The 19,354-nt window shown below is 37.2% G+C and overlaps 1 protein-coding gene across 1 annotated transcript in view; it reads left to right on the top strand.

Annotated features, from left to right (window-relative positions):
• Positions 1–19,354, top strand: part of zzef1 (zinc finger, ZZ-type with EF-hand domain 1) — a 100,812-nt gene that overhangs the window by 76,152 nt on the left and 5,306 nt on the right. Inside the window, exons 44-54 of the mRNA XM_012957555.3 lie at positions 4,279–4,398; positions 5,467–5,640; positions 5,894–5,994; positions 6,347–6,482; positions 7,273–7,632; positions 9,013–9,156; positions 9,626–9,794; positions 11,092–11,190; positions 14,081–14,246; positions 15,503–15,653; positions 18,398–18,469. Coding sequence (XP_012813009.1) covers positions 4,279–4,398; positions 5,467–5,640; positions 5,894–5,994; positions 6,347–6,482; positions 7,273–7,632; positions 9,013–9,156; positions 9,626–9,794; positions 11,092–11,190; positions 14,081–14,246; positions 15,503–15,653; positions 18,398–18,469 — 1,692 coding nt within the window. The remainder of the gene's footprint in view (positions 1–4,278; positions 4,399–5,466; positions 5,641–5,893; positions 5,995–6,346; positions 6,483–7,272; positions 7,633–9,012; positions 9,157–9,625; positions 9,795–11,091; positions 11,191–14,080; positions 14,247–15,502; positions 15,654–18,397; positions 18,470–19,354) is intronic.

Here is a 19,354-nt window from a genome sequence, read left to right on the forward strand (position 1 = left end):
CTTTCCCTAACTTACATGATCCCTTTTGAAATGTAAATACAATAGTAACCAACATAATGTGACATATTCTTCATACAGAATATATGTTATTACCATGTCTAAGCATGTGTATATAGAAAAATTGTACTAAACTGTGCGTTTGCAAGTCTAGGTAGGGGCAAGGGATCCCTGGGAAATGTAGGTAAAATGGCAGCACAAAATTCCCGAGCCAGTGCCTTTTTGTTTTTTTTGCTGAAGCAGAGCACTGACCTAGGGAAAATATTTCAGGTTAATTAATTAGGTTTGCCACATTTCTAGTGATTTAGGCTTTCCGTGTTATTTAATTACGCTCCTCCATTTCATAGATTATAGCTATTAATGCTACCTGGTTGCCAGTGTAATTAAGATAGAAAAGTTGATATCATTGGTATTTGGGGTATTTAATTACCAGATACCCCAAGCCGTAGTCCTGTTAGCAGGAAATTGTCCTGGCCTGGGGTTCTTCTCAGCGAGCACCATGGTGCAATGCTCTCCCTGCTTCTTTCTTTGCAGGGGTGCACATGCATAGTAAAGTTTCAGGCCATGTGTGGCCTTTTATTACATGGCCTGGAACATTGCTGTAATGCCCTAAGAAGTGTGCAATAAAGGCTTTTTAAATAAGAATATATGTGGTGCTGTTCCAGATTGTTCTTGGTTGAATGTACCGATGGGAAGTGGCCATTGGAGAACCTGCACTATTCCAAAACAAATTCAAGGTGTCATGCTGACTACTATCTACAAACATGCACAATAAAATGAAAAGCCAAACTTTAACTTTATCATCCTACAAAGTGATATAAAGCAAATACATCCAAGATACAGCTAAGCGAACAGTGCATCTGAAAGAGAAAAATTTGCTAGTTTGCTTTGTATTTTACAAAACCAAAGATAGGCTATTAACCTTAGCATAGAAAAAAGAAGGCTGGCCAGAACAATATCAAGGATTGGAAATCAACACTGACCTATCCGCAGATACCTTACTCAAAAGGAAAGCCAGCATGTTCGCCATCGTCTGGGGATGCCCAGTCAAACGAATTGTTCAAAGGAATGGAGCCCTCACTATCTTGACCACAGCAGAGGTAGCAAAGAAAACTTTGGCTCGCTGGGACATCTACCCCAGGGCCAGAACTAGGGGTAGGCAGAAGAAGCACCTGCCTAGGGTGCAACAATGAGGGGGCGCCAGGCAGGTACCTAACCTGCCTACCACTAGTATGTGCTCAGTTTTTAGTAATACAAATACAAAGCTTTTGTTCCTGAACTAATCCGACTACATGTCACCTGAACTTCCCTGTATCTGTTACATTTAAGTATCTTCTCTGCCCCCTCTGACTCCGCCAAAAGTAGACTAGGAGTCACTTAGTGGTAACCACAGTAGACCAGCACAATTTCATATTTGTTGCACGTTTACTCTTGATAAGTACATGTTTTTTTTCATGTTACTTATAATTACTCCATTGTGAAACTGTATCCACTCGCATATACTCCGTAAATGCGAGGGGACTGAACTCCCCCCTCACAAACGAAATCGAGCCTTGAGAGATGCCTATAAAGCAAAGACGGACATTCTGTTCCATCAAGGTAGTCATTTCTATTAAACTAACCCTCCCAAATTTTCCAGTAAATTATACTCTAACAATTTTAATGCTTATTCTGCAAATAAAACCAAGGGAGTCTCTATATTAATCTCCTCCAAACTACCATTTCAGATTTAAAAAAAAAACTCTCAGAACCCTGCAGAGCGACATTTAATGCTAATTTGTGAGTTAGTACGACCTACAGTTTTTGAAACCTCTATACCCCAAATGAATATCAAAATTACTTCTTATCTCATACAACTCTCTAGGCTCCTACAACACAAACAAGGGAAACGCATAGTCACTGGGGACTTTAATACAGTCTCAGACCTCCATATAGATGTGGTTAGAGATGAAGGAAAGCCTAATAAAGTGTTAATCTCAAGCAACAGGCATACCTTCAGTTCTCTCAACAGTGCCCTTAAGTCTCCCCATATTTTGCCTGTTCAGGTGATCAGAAGCATCACAGGAAAAAGAACTGCTGCGCTCTGTAAACAAAATTTCCATAATGCCAAGCTCCTGCACCAAGACCCCTGTACATGAGCAGTTTGTAAGACTATTAGGAAGTTTCCTGCTGTATGGCTCAGATCACACATTCCTAAGGGGAGGGGGAGGAAGTTCTTATCATTCTTAAGGGAGGGGGGAGCAGGAGAGAGCTGCACATACTCTGGAACAGGAAAAGATGAGACAAGAAATCCTGTGTTTCTTTTGATAGAGGACTCTGTGAGTGCTTATAGACCTTTCTGATAAAGCTTACTTACTTTTTACTTTTCTCCTTTAAGGTAATAAAAGGCCCAATCAGTAAAACTCAAGCAAAAAAATTCAGTAATACTATGCACACCTATGCACTTTTTGATGCTTGAAGAGCAAAATTTCCCACGTCCCGTGATTACACCTAATTCTTCCTCAGATTTCACATACATACTAGGAGAAATTTAATTTTAACAGACCCCAAAACTCCTTCCCAAATAACGAATGCATGGATAAGTCTACGAACATCATCAGGTCATGCTACAACAGGGATACAAATCTTACATTATAAGAAAAATACTGAGAAATTGCCCTGGAGACTAAATGACAATTTGCTACAGACAGAAAACTGTAAGCAGCAAACACTGAAACAGTATTTCACACCTAACACAGAAGGGGTTTACCAGCCTACAAATAACATGGCTAGCCCATAAAGCAGTCTTTCGAGGAGAATCAATAACGATAGCCTAAAACTAGTAAGGCAAATAGCTGAAATAAAATTAAACTAAATATTATCAGCTAAACCAGTATATAGACTCTTGAAACACTTTTGTTATAATAAAGGCAACAAAGCAGATAAGCTATTATTATCCAACTCAAATGCAAACAAGCTCAATCTCTGATCCAACACCACAGGGTAAATTACAGATTGGAAGCAGATGAATTGGCAAATTATTACAGGTTACTATACAATCCAGACACACTACCACCAACTGGACCCAGTATCTAGATATTTTCTAGCATATTTATAACTTCTTAACAGTCCCATTACTTTTAATAGAGAAAATAAAAGAAATCATCAAACACCTTACCACTGTAATTTGATCCAAAGTATTTTATAAAGTCCCCTCCAAGAACAAACGGCAAAGAATACTCAAAATCAGGTGTTAACTATGAAAAAAACTCCTCCCTCTACAGACTCCTCTTTTTATATGATAGACTATACGATTAGGCAATGTTAGGCTAATAAGATTGTTTGGCCCTAGTTATTACAACGATGGGAGTGATCTAATGCAGTCCTCAATTCAATGGTAATATCAAACCTGCCCAATCAACAATCTGCCTGATTTTCAGGCATATATCGGTCAGGTACGCCCATTGGAGGACCCCATACACGGATAGATAAGCTGCTGAATCTGCAACTTAAACCTGTCCGTGTATGGCCAGCTTAAGCTCACAGAAGCTTGGAATTTTTTAGCATACTCATAGTATATATTCTTCTAAGTTATATCTTTCTGAAATGAAAAAAATGTTTTTAAATAAATATAGAAAGTGATCCATAAATTTAGTGCTTGGCTTTCCAAGTGTATTTATGAATTGCAAGTTGGGAAGTGCTTATTGCTTATGAGTTCCTGTGTAATATACTGGGCATTAAAGTACAATCTGACAGGGGACACCTGTGAAATTTCTTTTATCTTTTTGTATTTCATTTTGTGTATCTGTTTCATGACTCATTCACAGCTATTTCTGGCTCTTATGAATTTATGTACATCTGCCTGTCATTACAGCAGATGAAGGATTAATTGCGATAAAGATGTATTACCCCTCTCTATTTATATTTCTGTATTTCGTTTTCTTCCCACACTTGTGGGGTTGCATGACATTCTACAGACACCATCCTTGAGGTCCAAGAAAGGCTGCTTACTTTTGAACTTGTAATTTGATTGTAATGACATGTCTAGTTTTCTTTAAAGATTCTCTGCAAGATTTTACATGGAAAGCTACAGGAAAAGCCAAATCCCTACTTTTCTCTATGAGGAAAAGTTGCAGAATAGCATACTTGCAATTATGTTATTTTTTTCTTAGGTATTTCTAATTATGTGCCAGACTTATTTGAAATGCAATATATTTTGGAAAGATATCATATGGCCTTTTTCTGCTACCTCACAAAGAATGCTTAAGTGATAGTATAAAAAAAAAAATTGGTGTTTTGCAGAATCACTGTTTTGAAGAGCTCCAAAGTGCCTTCATAAATTCTGGCTTGTTAAAGTTATTGGTGAAAAAATGCAGCAAAGGGACTGGCTTCAGTAAAACCTGGTTGCTTTGTGACCTGGAGGTAAGAACTGCATCTTGTGCTCTTTGTTTTGGTTTGTCTAGCTTATCCAGCAATTGCTTACAATCATTGGTAATATATGTTAGATTGTTGCAGTTCATCAGTGCACTACATAATTGATCCACTACTCTCAGTTCTCATAACTATCACTTACCGTAGTTCGGCTACTGGCTTTACTAGTCTAGAGGAGTGCCTAAACTGTGGGAACAGGATATTTTTTGTAGCCTTATAGTGAAGCTGTTTTTAGTCATTGTCTCTTACAACGGGCTTTCTGCTTCAAGATATGCTACCTCTATAGTTACAGTCATGCCTGCCATCTGTACAAAGACACCTAGAAAGTGCTTAGATGTAACAGGACCAGTTCCCAGGTCTTACAATGCGCAACTAAACATATAAGGGCACATTCACTTACCCATATGCAGTGAGCAATTTCAGACACAATCACCATGTCCCCAAACAATGCACTGGTTTTCCCAGAGTTGATGCAACATTGCTGAATTGGACACAATTATGCTCCATCTGACTCAGCTGCATTATGTTCAGTGCAACTGTGTCTAAATCATCGTAATGGGTGAAACCTTGTGTGTGCTTCACCCTAAAGCAGACGTAATTGCGTTGAATGTTTTCATAGTCTTTCTGAATTTGTTTTCAATGCTCGGCTTGCAAATAATATCAGTGCCCAGTTCTTCAGCTGCAGGTACGCTGCATCTATTGACACAGTATGTTGAGGGAACCCTTGAGCTGATCTCTGGTAGCTCCAGTGTTTGCACAGTGCTGTGCATCAATAGCCACAGCGGCGCTAAATTCAGAATGGAATGCAGGGTCATAACTAATAGGTGCTCAGTGCAATTCTACGGAGGTATTTGCACACAATTACCTTTAATAAAAGTGATTTTGGATGCAACTCACTGGGGAAAGTGCAGGTTGCCCACTGCATTTTTCTGTAGACTTTTTAAACTCCTGATAATACACATTATAGATGAAATTATGGTTTGCTGTGCTTATCTTTCTTTTTACTGGTACTAAAACAGATCTTTGTTTGGGTCTTTATATATGTTTTTCCTTGTGCAGGTCTTATCTATTATGCTGTATTCCTCAAAGAAAGAGATAAGTGCTGTGTCTGAAAAAGATGACTCTGGGTCAGAGAAGCAAGACCAGGATAAGGATTTGTATACATCTCATGATAGCACTGTCAAATCTGATCCTTTGGAGGGACTGGACGAAGCTACCAAAATATGTTTCCAGGTAATGATTCTCCAGTGTGGGATATTATGTAGTCAGAATTACCTTAGTGCAATTTTCTGTTACTTAAAATGTCCATTTTTTATAACCTGCTTGTTTAAAATAACTGTATGCTTTTGTGGACTATAAAGACTATAAAGCCATGCACCAGTTAAAAAAAAAAAAAAAAAAAATGAAACGCTCTATAAGTTGAAATTTGCATGCTAGCTAGCCTGTGTAGGTCCTAAACTGATTGGCTTTGTCTTTATTTTTTCAGGTAATTCATGATGCCCTCAATGCTCCTTTGCATATCCTTCGGGCAGTATATGAAATGGAGATGAAAAGTACAGAATCTCTTCTCCAAGAAGTTCATAAAAAGTATGAAATTTTTTTTAAGTGTTTTAACTTGTTATATAACATAAAAATGTAACCATATGCCATGGTTTTCTGAATATGTCATTTGTCTTTCTTCAGTTATATTATTAAGCATTATTCAAAATGGTTAACCTGTTACTGTCATACTGATTAAGGACCAGAATTTATGTAGTTCTTTTAATTATAATATTTTATACTTTAGTTCTTTTAATTACAATATGAATTTATGTTGTTCTTTTAATTATAATGTGTTATACTTCGATTGATAAAGGGGGAAATACCAAGAGAGTGCTTAAAGTTAGTATAAACAAAGGATACATGCACTGATGTTTCTGCCTTTCACTTTTACATAAAGATTTGATGAAAAAACAGGTGTAATAGATGAGAAAGTTAAGAAGATGGCGCAAAAATGGCAACCCTGTAAGCCAGGAAAATCAGAAGAACAATCTCTGAAGGCAGTTGATACAGATATGATCATCCAGCCCTGCACGGTATAAGTTCCTCTGCTTGTATACTTTTCTGATATATTGGGATGTATTCTAAGTTTACAGCAGCAGAATAATAAAGTACACAGTTACAGAAATCTTGCCTGTCATTTGGAAACATGTCTTAAACAATACTGTTTAACCTGTCCAAAATGGTAGAAGCTAGAAGGAAATGTAGTCTAGACCAGGCATAGGCAAGAGGGTACTACAGCTATAGCTGATTTACAACAACTAATAGCCACAACCTGCAGGAATAGTGCTGTGAGTAGTACCTAAATGTCTGAAGTGCTAAAGATTTCCTGTCCCCATTCAAGACTTATTTGTGCTCATTCCATGCATTTAAAAACCGGAAACACCATTTTATAAGTAACAGCCACTTAATTTGAGATGTGAGAATATGATCTTTTTCTTAAATGTAGGTGCACAGTTCAGTCTACTGGAAGCAAACAGAATGGTTTATGAGCATCACACTGCCATCTCTTAAAGATCCTTATTTACTAGAATTTAAATAAACTCAAAAGTGTGTCTGAGTTCTCATGTATTTTTTATTTTACTTTAGAAATGTTACAAATGTGTTTCTTCATCTGAATCTGCAAAACAGTAAAATTTATTTCATATTATAAGGAAAAATACTTGAGCTCTTTAATCTAAATCGCTTGATCTTATCATTAAATGTACGTGTTTGAGAAAGTAATATAAAAAGACTTCGCATCCCACGCCTCCTACTATTAGATACACCTACATAATTTAAAGTAAAAAAAGATTCTTTTGAAACTTGTAATTATTTATCTTTCAGCTGAAGCCTGTACTATGTGAAAAAGCAACAGAGGAGTCCAACCCAGTGAGCCAGAAACTTATTGTAACCAGTGAGAGTGATCTTCAGCGTAGTTTCGCCAAACAACGGCGTGCCAAGAGCTCCGTCCTTCTCCGCAAGGAACTGGACTCCCGAAGTAAGATTGCAGTGCGTGACTATTTGTTCCACGTGAATGAGGCCACAGCTGTTCTTTATGCACGCCATGTTTTGGCATCCCTACTAGCCGAATGGCCTTATGGAGTTCCACTAAATGACGACATCCTGGAGCTTAGTGGACCAGCTCACATTACGTACATTTTAAATATGCTAATGCATCTTGAAGAAAAGCAACTCTGGGAGAAGGTAATGTGTTCATGACCCTCGTAATATAAAAATATTAAACTAATGAAAGTATTTAAGGAAAGTGTGTTATAAAATGTAATATTAAATGTAATATTAAATATATATTAAATATTTGATTTCTGAATGGCATATTTTACAGTATCACCCAGACGTTTCAGTAGTGGTGCATGATTCTATGTACTGTGTCTTAACACTATAATATGTTAAATATTGGCATTTGGAGTGCCACTGGCAATGCTGGGTTTATAGTTTTTTTTTTTTTTTTTTTTTGCCTTATGTCTATCTTGGATTCTGTGCTCTCCTTGCTTTACCATCAGGGCTGTGGAGTCGGTAGATAAATTCTCCGACTCCTCAGTTTCTGATACTTCCGACTCCACGACTCCGACTCCTCTGTTTTTAATATGCTAATGTATTTTATACATTCATTGAAGGAAAGGAAGGAGACATACATGAGTTCACAGTGGGCATTGTGTTCCCTGTAACAGAGGAACACGACGCAGTGAAGCTGCCGCACCTTAACTGTGCGTTACGTCCCATTTAGTGAAGCATACAGTCAATGAAAAGCATGCTTCATGGTCACTCAACGTGTTCGTTTATGCACTGCGTGCTTTATTCTTATAGCAGAGAAGTAATTAATTATGACTGTTTGTGAATTGGGACATTTAAACTTGCTTTATTTTATTTTTTTATTTCCATTTAAATTTAGTAGGAGTCAGAGTCGGTTCATTTTTTGCCGACTCCGACTCCACAGCCCTGTTTACCATACCCAGTTCTGCATGCTGTGATTAAACTAGTTGTATGCTTCAGAGTGATGAGAGATTTTGGTAAGGTTTCCTTCTGACGACTGTTTGTGCAAACACTGCTGCAAAGTATATTAGTGCACCATGCCAGTTAAACCTTCATGCGTGTCCTTGTATGGGCGGCCTAATTACTTAAAAGTTAGCCCATAATAACCCCGAGAAGTTGCAAGAGACAGACAATTTAGTATGCTCTGCCACTGACTTAACTTGACTTGAATTAACCCACTTATGATCTAAAAAACATAAGTGCGTTAATAGGAAGGGTGCACACACATATCCCTTTTTTTAAAAATGTAGTTTGATCAGGAACACAAACAACTTGTCAACATAATTGAATACAAAAAAACTGTGCTCCAGTATGTGAACCATATGAAAATATGCATGTAAATTTAGATATCATGAATGTTTGCGAACATCATTAACATTCTATTCATTATACTAAAATTCTTATAACTTGAAAAGATCAGGGAGGCATCATGTCCGTTTTGATCCAAATGTGCTGGCTTGTGCTGAAAGTATTGTGTTATAATAGGATTATATTTATAATTTCAATTAAAATATAGTATTCTCATACTTACAGATCTTACAGAAAGTTCTTGGTGGCTGTAGTGAAAGTATGTTGGGAACAGTAGCACTTACAGCTTGCCAGTTCATGGAAGAGCCTGGGACAGCGATTCAAGTGAGAGAATCCAAGCACCCTTACAACAACAACACCATCTTTGAGGTAGCAAATTTTACAATATGGTGTCAACTGCATTATTTATATTAATGGTTTTTAACTAGGCAGATATTCAAAATTAGATTCAACCTTGATTACTTTGAAGGAGTGCTTGGGTTCTTGTTGCCTTAACACGGCTCTTGGACTTGTTTCTATTATTCGTTATGTGTTGGGGTGTTTTAATGTTTTTTGGGATTTCAGGGAACTTGAGTGTGTGAATTTCAGATTTTCTTTCTTCTCATTTACTTTCCCTTTATAATTGTCAATCCACACAAAAAAATTTTTTTACTGTGTATTCCAACAGTGGTATCAGTTAGCAACCAGTCTTTCTGATCTTTGTGCTGTAATTAAAAGTGCTATGTCAGGTGTTCATTAGTAGTAATTAACACACGCTTTTGTACTTGGGTACCAATTGCCTTGCGTTTCAAAACAATAGATGTATTTCTTTTTAATTATGATGTATTTTTTGTCACAGGACAAAGTTCATATTCCTGGGGCAATTTATCTCTCTGTCAAGTTTGACCCACTGTGTAACACGGAGGAGGGCTGTGATGAGTTGGTCATCTCAACTTCATCGGACTTTAAACAAGATCTGCACAGATTCAGCGGACCTCCAAAGAAATGGATAGATTTTGAACTTCCAGGTGTAATTCTAGATATACCACCAATCTTGTAGCATCTTTTTATGATTGCAGGCATTGGATCTGTTATCCAGAAAGCTCAGAATTAAGGAAAGGCCATCTCCCGTACAGTTCATTTTAAACATGTTTTCATTTTTAATGAATTTCTTTTTCTCTGTATTAATAAAACAGTAGCATAAATCTGTGCTGATGTAAAACAATCTTAATAGGGTTATTAATGTTAAACAATTTTTAGTAGGTAAGGGGATTAAGATTTCAGAAGACCCTCGGGTTCCAAGCATTTTGGATAAAAGATCCCATACCTGTACAATATCAGTAATTACCAATTCAAAGGGGTGTTAGAGATCAGCAGCACAATCTTACACAAAGCAGAATGGTACTCAAAGCACAGTGTTACTTAATTGCCACTGCTGTAGATTCTAGGATTACTATATAGAGAAATGTATTTATACTGCTTTGCATCATGTGTTTTTTTTTTTGTTTGTTTGTATATAATAAAAGAAAATGTAATGCTAAACAATATTCTAAAATACATTTAACATTTTGATTGTATTTAAAGTAATTTGTAAATGTAATTGCAGCTTAAAGCAATGTTGCAGAGGCTAACTTTGAGTCATAAGTAGAAGTGCTGAGACATTAACCTGCCAGGCAGATTCTGCCTTTTAATAATAATTACATTTGCAAATACGTTTAACCACTGAAAAAATCCATTAGTGTATACTGAAAAGTTGCTTTAAAGGAAAAGTCAAACATTTTGGAACCAGCAAATGCCTGATATATGAGGCTACTGCAGGTTTTTGTACATTATAGAAAAAGTTAAAGTATGTTTACTATTAGAACCCAACAAATAAGCTTGACCTCTTACAGCAATTGCTTTTAATTGGAAACAAGTTTAGAGAACAGGTAGTTTAAACTTTGTGGCAGATTTCATCTGCCACCCACATTCTATTCATTCCTATGGGATTTATCAATGGGTGAAAGTTAGAGTTCACCATTTGATTAATGCATTTCTAAAAATCCCATAGGAATGAATAGGATGTAGGTGAGTTTTTAACATATTAAACTCTAAATTCACATTTTAACAAATCTGCCCCTTTGTATAGACTTGAAATGCTATTGCTTTCAGTAATGCTTTTATAGACTTTATTAGGCTCTATGTTCTGTACCACATTCCATTTAGTAATAGTTCTCCATTAAGTGTCTACAAGAGAATGTAATGGATCCTCCTGTCAGAATGGATAATTTTGTATGCTATGGTAGAGTGACCAATTTTGTATAACACCTATTTTGTGTTAAATAGGAGACACACTGTATTATCGATTTACATCTGACATGAGTTATACTGTATGGGGCTATAAGTTCACTGTGGCTGCAGGACACCGTGGCCGTTTTCAGACAGGTTAGTATTTTGTAATCTGTTGCTGTCAAAGCCAACTACTATTTTTCTGTACTGTGCCTAATTAAATGTACAAACCGGATTCCAAAAAAGTTGGGACACTAAACTGAATGCAATGATGTGGAGGTGCCAACTTCTAATATTTTATTCAGAATAGAACATAAATCACGGAACAAAAGTTTAAACTGAGAAAATGTACCATTTTAAGGGAAAAATATGTTGATTCAGAATTTTATGGTGTCAACAAATCCCGAAAAAGTTGGGACAAGGCCATTTTCACCACTGTGTGGCATCTCCCCTTCTTCTTACAACACTCAACAGACGTCTGGGGACCGAGGAGACCAGTTTCTCAAGTTTAGGAATAGGAATGCTCTCCCATTCTTGTCTAATACAGGCCTCTAACTGTTCAATCGTCTTGGGCCTTCTTTGTCGCACCTTTTTATGATGCGCCAAATGTTCTCTATAGGTGAAAGATCTGGACTGCAGACTGGCCATTTCAGTACCCGGATCCTTCTCCTACGCAGCCATGATGTTGTGATTGATGCAGAATGTGGTCTGGCATTATCTTGTTGAAAAATGCAGGGTCTTCCCTGAAAGAGATGACATCTGGATGGGAGCATATGTTGTTCTAGAACCTGAATATATTTTTCTGCATTGATGCTGCCTTTCCAGACATGCAAGCTGCCCATGCCACACGCACTCATGCAACCCCATACCATCAGAGATGCAGGCTTCTGAACTGAGCGTTGATAACAACTTGGGTTGTCCTTGTCCTCAATGGTCCGGATGACATGGCGTCCCAGATTTCCAAAAAGAACTTTGAATCGTGACTCGTCTGACCACAGAACAGTTTTCCATTTTGCCACAATCAATTTTAAATGATCCCTGGCCCAGTGAAAACGCCTGAGCTTGTGGATCTTGCTTAGAAATGGCTTCTTCTTTGCACTGTAGAGTTTCAGCTGGCAACAGCGGATGGCACGGTGGATTGTGTTCACTGACAATGGTTTCTGAAAGTATTCCTGAGCCCATTCTGTGATTTCCTTTACAGTAGCATTCCTGTTTGTGGTGCAGTGTCGTTTAAGGGCCCAGAGATCACAGGCATCCAGTATGGTTTTACGGCCTTGACCCTTACGCACAGAGATTGTTCCAGATTCTCTGAATCTTCGGATGATGTTATGCACAGTTGATGATGATAGATGCAAAATCTTTGCAATTTTTCGCTGGGTAACACCTTTCTGATATTGCTCCACTATCTTTCTGCTCAACATTGTGGGAATTGGTGATCCTCTCCCCATCTTGGCTTCTGAGAGACACTGCCACTCTGAGAAGCTCTTTTTATACCCAATCATGTTGCCAATTGACCTAATTAGTGTTATTTGGTCTTCCAGCTCTTCGTTATGCTCAAATTTACTTTTTCCCGCCTCTTATTGCTTCTTGTTGATTTGTTGACACCATGAAATTCTGAATCAACATATTTTTCCCTTAAAATGGTACATGTTCTATTCTGAATAAAATATTAGAAGTTGGCACCTCCACATCATTGCATTCAGTTTTTATTCACAATTTGTTTAGTGTCCCAACTTTTTTGGAATCCGGTTTGTAGAATTTAACTAACTGTATGTACATTTAGGAACTTATTTGTGTTATTGCAATGTCTTCCAGTAGATAAGTAGAATTCATAGAGGTTGTTAGCTCTGTGTAGACATCTGTGTTTCTTGAAGATACTTTGTATAGTCTGCACAGGCTTCATTCTAAAACCGGCATGCTTAATTCTGTATAATGACATTCAAGATGGGATTATTTTCTCTAAACACCATTGTCAACTGAAGACAGTTGACAATGATGTTGAACTGAAGAAGCTGCTCGGATGAGTAGTGAAATGTCTTCAATGATTACCAAACAAGTCCAGTTGCTTTAAATTTATTTATACTAGATATACCATTGTCAACTATGTTTTTCCTTATAGGAATAGTCATGGGAAATTTTAAAAAACAAAACCCATCAGTTAATAGAGCTTCTCCAGCAGAATCCTGCATTGGAATCTGTTTTTTAAAAGAACAAACAGATTTTTTTGTACATTTAATTTTAAAATTTCACATGGGGCTAGCCATATTCTTCATTTCCCAGGGTGCCACAGCCATGTGATTTGTGCTCTGATAAACTTCAGTCACACTTTACTGCTGAGCTGCAAGTTGGAGTGATATCACCCCCCCAGCAGCCGATCAGTAGAACAATGGGAAGGTAGCAAGATAGCAGCTCCCAGTAAATAGTGCTCAATAGAATAGTACTCAATAGTAAGTACTTGGGACTCCTCCAGTTACATGGGAGTAGGAGAAACAATAGCTTACCTGAAAGCAGTTCTAATGGGCAGCGCTCCTGAAAGCTCAGTACAATTATTTGCTATGTAAACAGTGTGATTTAGAAATAAAAAGTACACCATAAAAATCTTGACGGAATCCCTTTAAATGGTAAGTCTACCACTGTGGAGATATGTTTTCAGGAATTCTCAGAAAATCCAGCTGCTTTAGACTTACCACCAGTAGGTACTGTATATCTGTTATACAATGTTTCACAGAATCAAAAAGGTTATATTTGCTCCACTGTAGGTTTTTTTCCTACAGTGGGGGGGGGGGGGGGGTTCATTAGCAGCTTTATCTGACTGGCTGCACCCCGATTTTCAACTCTTGTTGGCTAGCGGCTTAAAGTCCAAAAGGACAGTTTTAAGGGGGTTGGTTAAGGAAGGTTGTGGCTAACCACCTTAAGATGAGAAAGTGACAGCTTCAGAAATGCTAATACTGCAAGCTGAACTAGTAACTGCTTCATAAAAGCTATGTTATATGTTTCCTTGTTATCATTACAAGACATACAATTTAATAATTTTATTATTTTTCAGGGTTTGAAATTTTAAAGCAGATGCTTTCTGATCAAAGAGTTGAACCTCATCTTCCTCTCTCTGATATCTGGGACTGGCAGGTTGGGGTAGCATGTCGGCAAACTGGCCATCAAAGATTAAAAGCAATCCACTTACTGCTAAAGATTTTAAAGCTTGGCCCAGGAAGGTAAGAAGAGTGGGTTTATGTGTAATTTTTGTGAAGTTAACACTTTTCTGAAGTTTTGCACATATTGCAAAGCTAAGAATATACTCAGTTAAGCAAGAGACTTCTGTAATTAGATATTTAACATTAAATATATATATGTATTTGACAAAAGCTAGTGATTTGACATCCCATCTTTATACTAGCAGTTCCCATGCAGTTGCTTAATAAAGAAGCTTCTGTATTGTTTATTTTCTTATCAAGGATATGTGGAAGTTACATACAACTATTAAGGGAAATACTGACCAAACAGCACATTGAGACTGCTCACATTATCTTTCCAACCACATTTTTATACATTTTATGTATTCCAAACCTTAAAATATGTTTTTTGTTTTTACCAGAACTTGCTAGTCTTCACTACTATACTTACTGACAGTACTCCAGCATAATCTCTTTTTGTTTAGGGCATGCCACTTTTACAACCTCTACATACACTGTTTTCCTCCCCCAAAATGTGTTCCACACCTTGATGATTTAAGACATTTGTCACAGTTAATTATGATGATTTTTTTATTTTTTTTTTTAAATAAGGGGCTGGTCAGTTGGGTGGTTAGCCCAAGTAAATGGAACAATACAGATGTGGCCACAGACACGTTTAGCTGCTTGTACAATGTCTATCTATTAAGCTAGCATGGGCTGATCAGCAAGCGTACCTTACATGCCAGCCCTTGCATGGCCAAAGTTTTGCAGTTTAGAAGCCTGAAGTAGACAAAGATGTTTACTCACTTCAGTTCTTTGGGATGCACTGTTTACATTTTTGAGGCTACATGCTTTTGGTATGCTATGAATATGTGGGATCAATCCTGGGATCAATAGTGTGTTTATATTTTACTTTTTTGTTTATACATGGTTTTTATGCAAAATAGAAACACACACACAATACATATTTACATACAGTTTGATGCCTTCAAATTATAAGTTATGAGGGCATACTTTGGAATTTGCTGTGTGTTATTGCCTTCCAATCTAAAAGTATGCTTACTCCTGGTGTGTTGGGGCATAAAGTGGAATTGAATACTAGCAATTCACGTTTTCTCTAAAACAATGAGTAGTTTTATTTGGTAAACTAAAAGTTGTCCCCAAGAAAGTTGCACAAACAACTGACAGTTGCCATGACTTTGCTATAATAATTATAACTTTTTATATTTATACACTATATGGCAATTAGTGTTACTGCAATAGGTGATGTCTGACTATAACTCTATTTTGTTTATTAGGGACTGTGATCTCAAACTGTTGAAGCCACTCTGGCCTCTTTTCACTGGCATGGAGAAAATGGTTAATCAAGATTCAGGGAGTAATGGAGTACTCCTTCGTTTGCACCGTGCACTTACTGAGCTTTTTTTCATAGCAGAGAATCTAGCCAATGTAAGTCAGACGAACTTGTAAAAATTGCATGTTTTGACCTAAAAGTAAGTAATATAAAGCTGGGCATGCACCTAAAGATCCACTTACGGTAAGGTTGGCAAACAAGCGGTACTTTGCCAAATTTGTGCTTGATGAAATCTCCTGATCATTCATTGGATCTACAGAGACATGTTTAACCCTTTCACTGCCAGCAGTTTTGAACAAAGTGGAACTTCTACTGCCAGACAGTTTTTGAACATTTTGCACTGTTTCACTTTAGGGGATTTTCCTCGGGGGGACAAGATATAGGCTTCTAAATGTCTAAAAAATATTTTCCATTATATAAACACATACACCAGAAACAAAAATTATTTTATGCATGAAAATACAACTGATTTGGAACGTCCCATGTCTCCTGAACGTGCCAATACCAAATATATATAGTTTTCTGAAGATTTCTCACTTGTATAGGTCAAAAACTCCCAGCAGTACACTACCAAATTTCCAAAGCACTGCTCTAGAAAGCTGCATACTTTAGATTTAAAGGTCAAAAATTCCACTAACAGAAGGTTTATCCCAGAAAATTATACATTTTTAGAAAGAACAGATTCTGTGGAATCCAGTATAAGTAGAACTGTCTGTCTAATCTAAACTACCAAGTTGCAATGCTTTCGTAAAGTTATTGGTTTTTATCAAAATTTGTGAAATTTCTTAAAAATCGCTTTAAAGCTTCCTGTTTATAGTATTTTATCTCCTACAGGTCATAAAGTAACCAGATAAAATACCCTAAATATGAATGCCAGGGGTCCACTGAACAGTTTGATGCCAAATATGTATAGGTTTACCTAAGTATGTGGCATGTAAGGGGTCCCAGTGGGAACATACCCCCATATGATCTGCCATTTCTGCCAATGTGAACATAACCCGTGTGATCCGTCATTTCAGCTTCTGCAAAATCAACACATTTACATCATTTTGTGTGGGACAACGCTACAAAAAAAATACGCTCACCCCAGAAACATTTACATCATTTTGTGTGGGACAACGCTACAAAAAAAATACGCTCACCCCAGAAAGCCATATATTTTTGGAAAGTACACATTCCCCCGAATCTAAAATGGGTACCCATGTCTTTCTACTCCAAAGCTTTCCTAAATTTGGCAATTTTGATAATATTTCGAATAATCCTCTCAAAGCTTCCAGTTTGCAGCATCTTATCTCCCATGTATCATTAGGTACCAAGATAAAACACCCTGAATTTGAACGCCAGGGGGCCACTGAACAGTTTGATGCCCAATATGTTTAGGTTTACCTAAGTATGTGGCATGTAGGGGCCCCAATGTGAACATAACCCGTGTGATCCGTCATTTCAGCTTCTGCAAAATCAACACATTTACATCATTTTATGCGGGATAAAAAAAGTACACTCACCCCAGAAAATCATATATTTTTGGAAAGTACACATTCCCCGAAATCTAAAATGGTTACCCATGTCTTTCTTCCAATATGCAGCATCTTATTTTCTATAGGTCATTAGGTACCAAGATAAAACACCCTAAATATGAACCCCAGAGGTCTACTAAACAGTTTGATGCCCACTGTACATAGGTTTATCAAAGCACATGGCACTTAGAGACCCCAAAATATACCTTGTGCACACTAATTTCATGGCTTACCTTTACCTAATTCATAAACACATGACGGATTTATGTGGGATAGAAACTGCAGAAATGTAGGGTGACCCCTGAAACCATATATTTTTGGAAAGTACACGTTCTGACAAATCCAACATGGGTAAAGAATCCTTTCTACACCAAAATACCAATCTGCAAATTGGTACTCTATGACATTTCAGAAAATCGCCTAAAAATGTTGCAATTTGCCGCATTTATCTCACACAATTGCTTGCATACAAAGGAAAATCACCCCAAATAGGAACACCAGAGGTCTACTGAACAGTCTGATGCCCTATATGCATAGATTTACCAAACTATGCGGAGTACAGGGGCACTCAAATGAAAATAGTGCATATGAATTTTCACAGATGACGCTCCAGCTTGTGCAGTTTTTGCACCCGGTACGTGTACATACATTTTCTGAAAGTACACCTCATTATGTACCCCCACAATTGGTAATGTATCAACATAAAACACTCTAAATATGAACGCTAGGGGTCTACTGAACAGTTTGATGCCCTATATGCATAGATTTACCAAACTATGTGGAGTACAGGGGCACCCAAATGAAAATAGTGCATATTAATTTTCACAAATGACGCTCCAGCTCGTGCAGTTTTTGCACCCGGTATGTGTATTATGTGCTATAAGACCCCCTAACAGTACTGAGACCCTAGAAAACCATACATTTTCCGAAAGTACACATTCTGACAAAACAAAAATGGGTAAATACATCTTTCTAAAGGGTTAAAGGAGACTAAATAAACACACCATTTGACGACAGGCTTTTTAAAAGTGCTAGTTATTGGTCAGACAGCCTGTTGTGAGGGCCCCATGTACTGGCTAATAGGCTGCTGGCTCAGTAGGGCTGAATGGGTCAAATTATCAACTTTTATTGTCCCTTATTTGGCGACTTTTAGCATTAGATTTTGTTTTGATTTGAGGGATACCTTTTTGTTAAGTCTGTGAGACAACTGATTTCAAAACTGCTTTTAAGCATCTTGGTTTTTCAAAGTGTGTTTTAGAAAATCATTGGTTTTACACTTGTAGCACCAATTGTGCTTTATTTAATACATTTTTCCTTTACAGGAAACTGGATGTCTGCAGGAGTATCTTATGACTTTAATCACAGAGGAGCAAATTAGCCATTACACAGCACAGGTATGTGTCTTTGCAATACCAGGCCTGGCTCAGTAAGAATGCAAATGTTCTTGATAAATAGGTTGCAGAAAGCTGGTTTATTTTAAAGAGAAGCCAGAAATCTCCATCAGGTTAAGTGAGTGAGGTTTATTAATAAAGACATCTTTCTTATTTTAGGAACATGCCAGATTCCTCTTACTGAAACACAGTGAATGTACAGTCCATGTTATCCCAGTTCTTTATATTATGCTTTATGAAACAAGACAGATGGAAAAATGGAGAGAGAACAGGCAGTGTTGATCAGTTCCCTGTATCTCCTCTGTGCAGTTTAAATAGTAACTCTGTCTCGTGTCATTCTATGAAACGAATCAAAGTCTATTTATTTTCTGTCATACAGATCAAATTCTCTTCTTCTGCTGGCAGCACTTTAAATCGTATAAGTTATGTTTAAGTGCATAGCAAAGCTCACTTGCTTCCTGCATGTGTGTAGTAACCCAATGAAAACCACTAGTGTGAGTTAGGTATTCAATTCAGAGGCATTCATAAATTGTATAATATCTTTTTTATAACTTTTTTTAATATTGGATGGTAACTATTATCATTTTGAACACTCTGTAATGCTATTCAATATATAGAAAATCATATTTTCCTGCTGCTGTTTTGATAGTTAGGTCCCTGCAGCAACTGAGACATAAAGAAAAAAAAAACATCTATACCTTAGTGCTGTCTATGATCTTCTATGCTGTAGACCAACAAAGAAGTCTATAGAGATCTTGGACATTCTGTGCAGGGTCCTTAAAATCTTTTGGTTGGCCACATCTGGCCTTCAGTTGGACAGCCTTGATCTATGGCTTCTGCAACAGTTATAATGGTGGTAGTTTCTGTGGCATTATTTTATCTTAATCT

Source organism: Xenopus tropicalis, chromosome 2 (genome assembly GCF_000004195.4).
Source record: "Xenopus tropicalis strain Nigerian chromosome 2, UCB_Xtro_10.0, whole genome shotgun sequence".
Lineage (NCBI taxonomy): Eukaryota > Metazoa > Chordata > Amphibia > Anura > Pipidae > Xenopus > Xenopus tropicalis.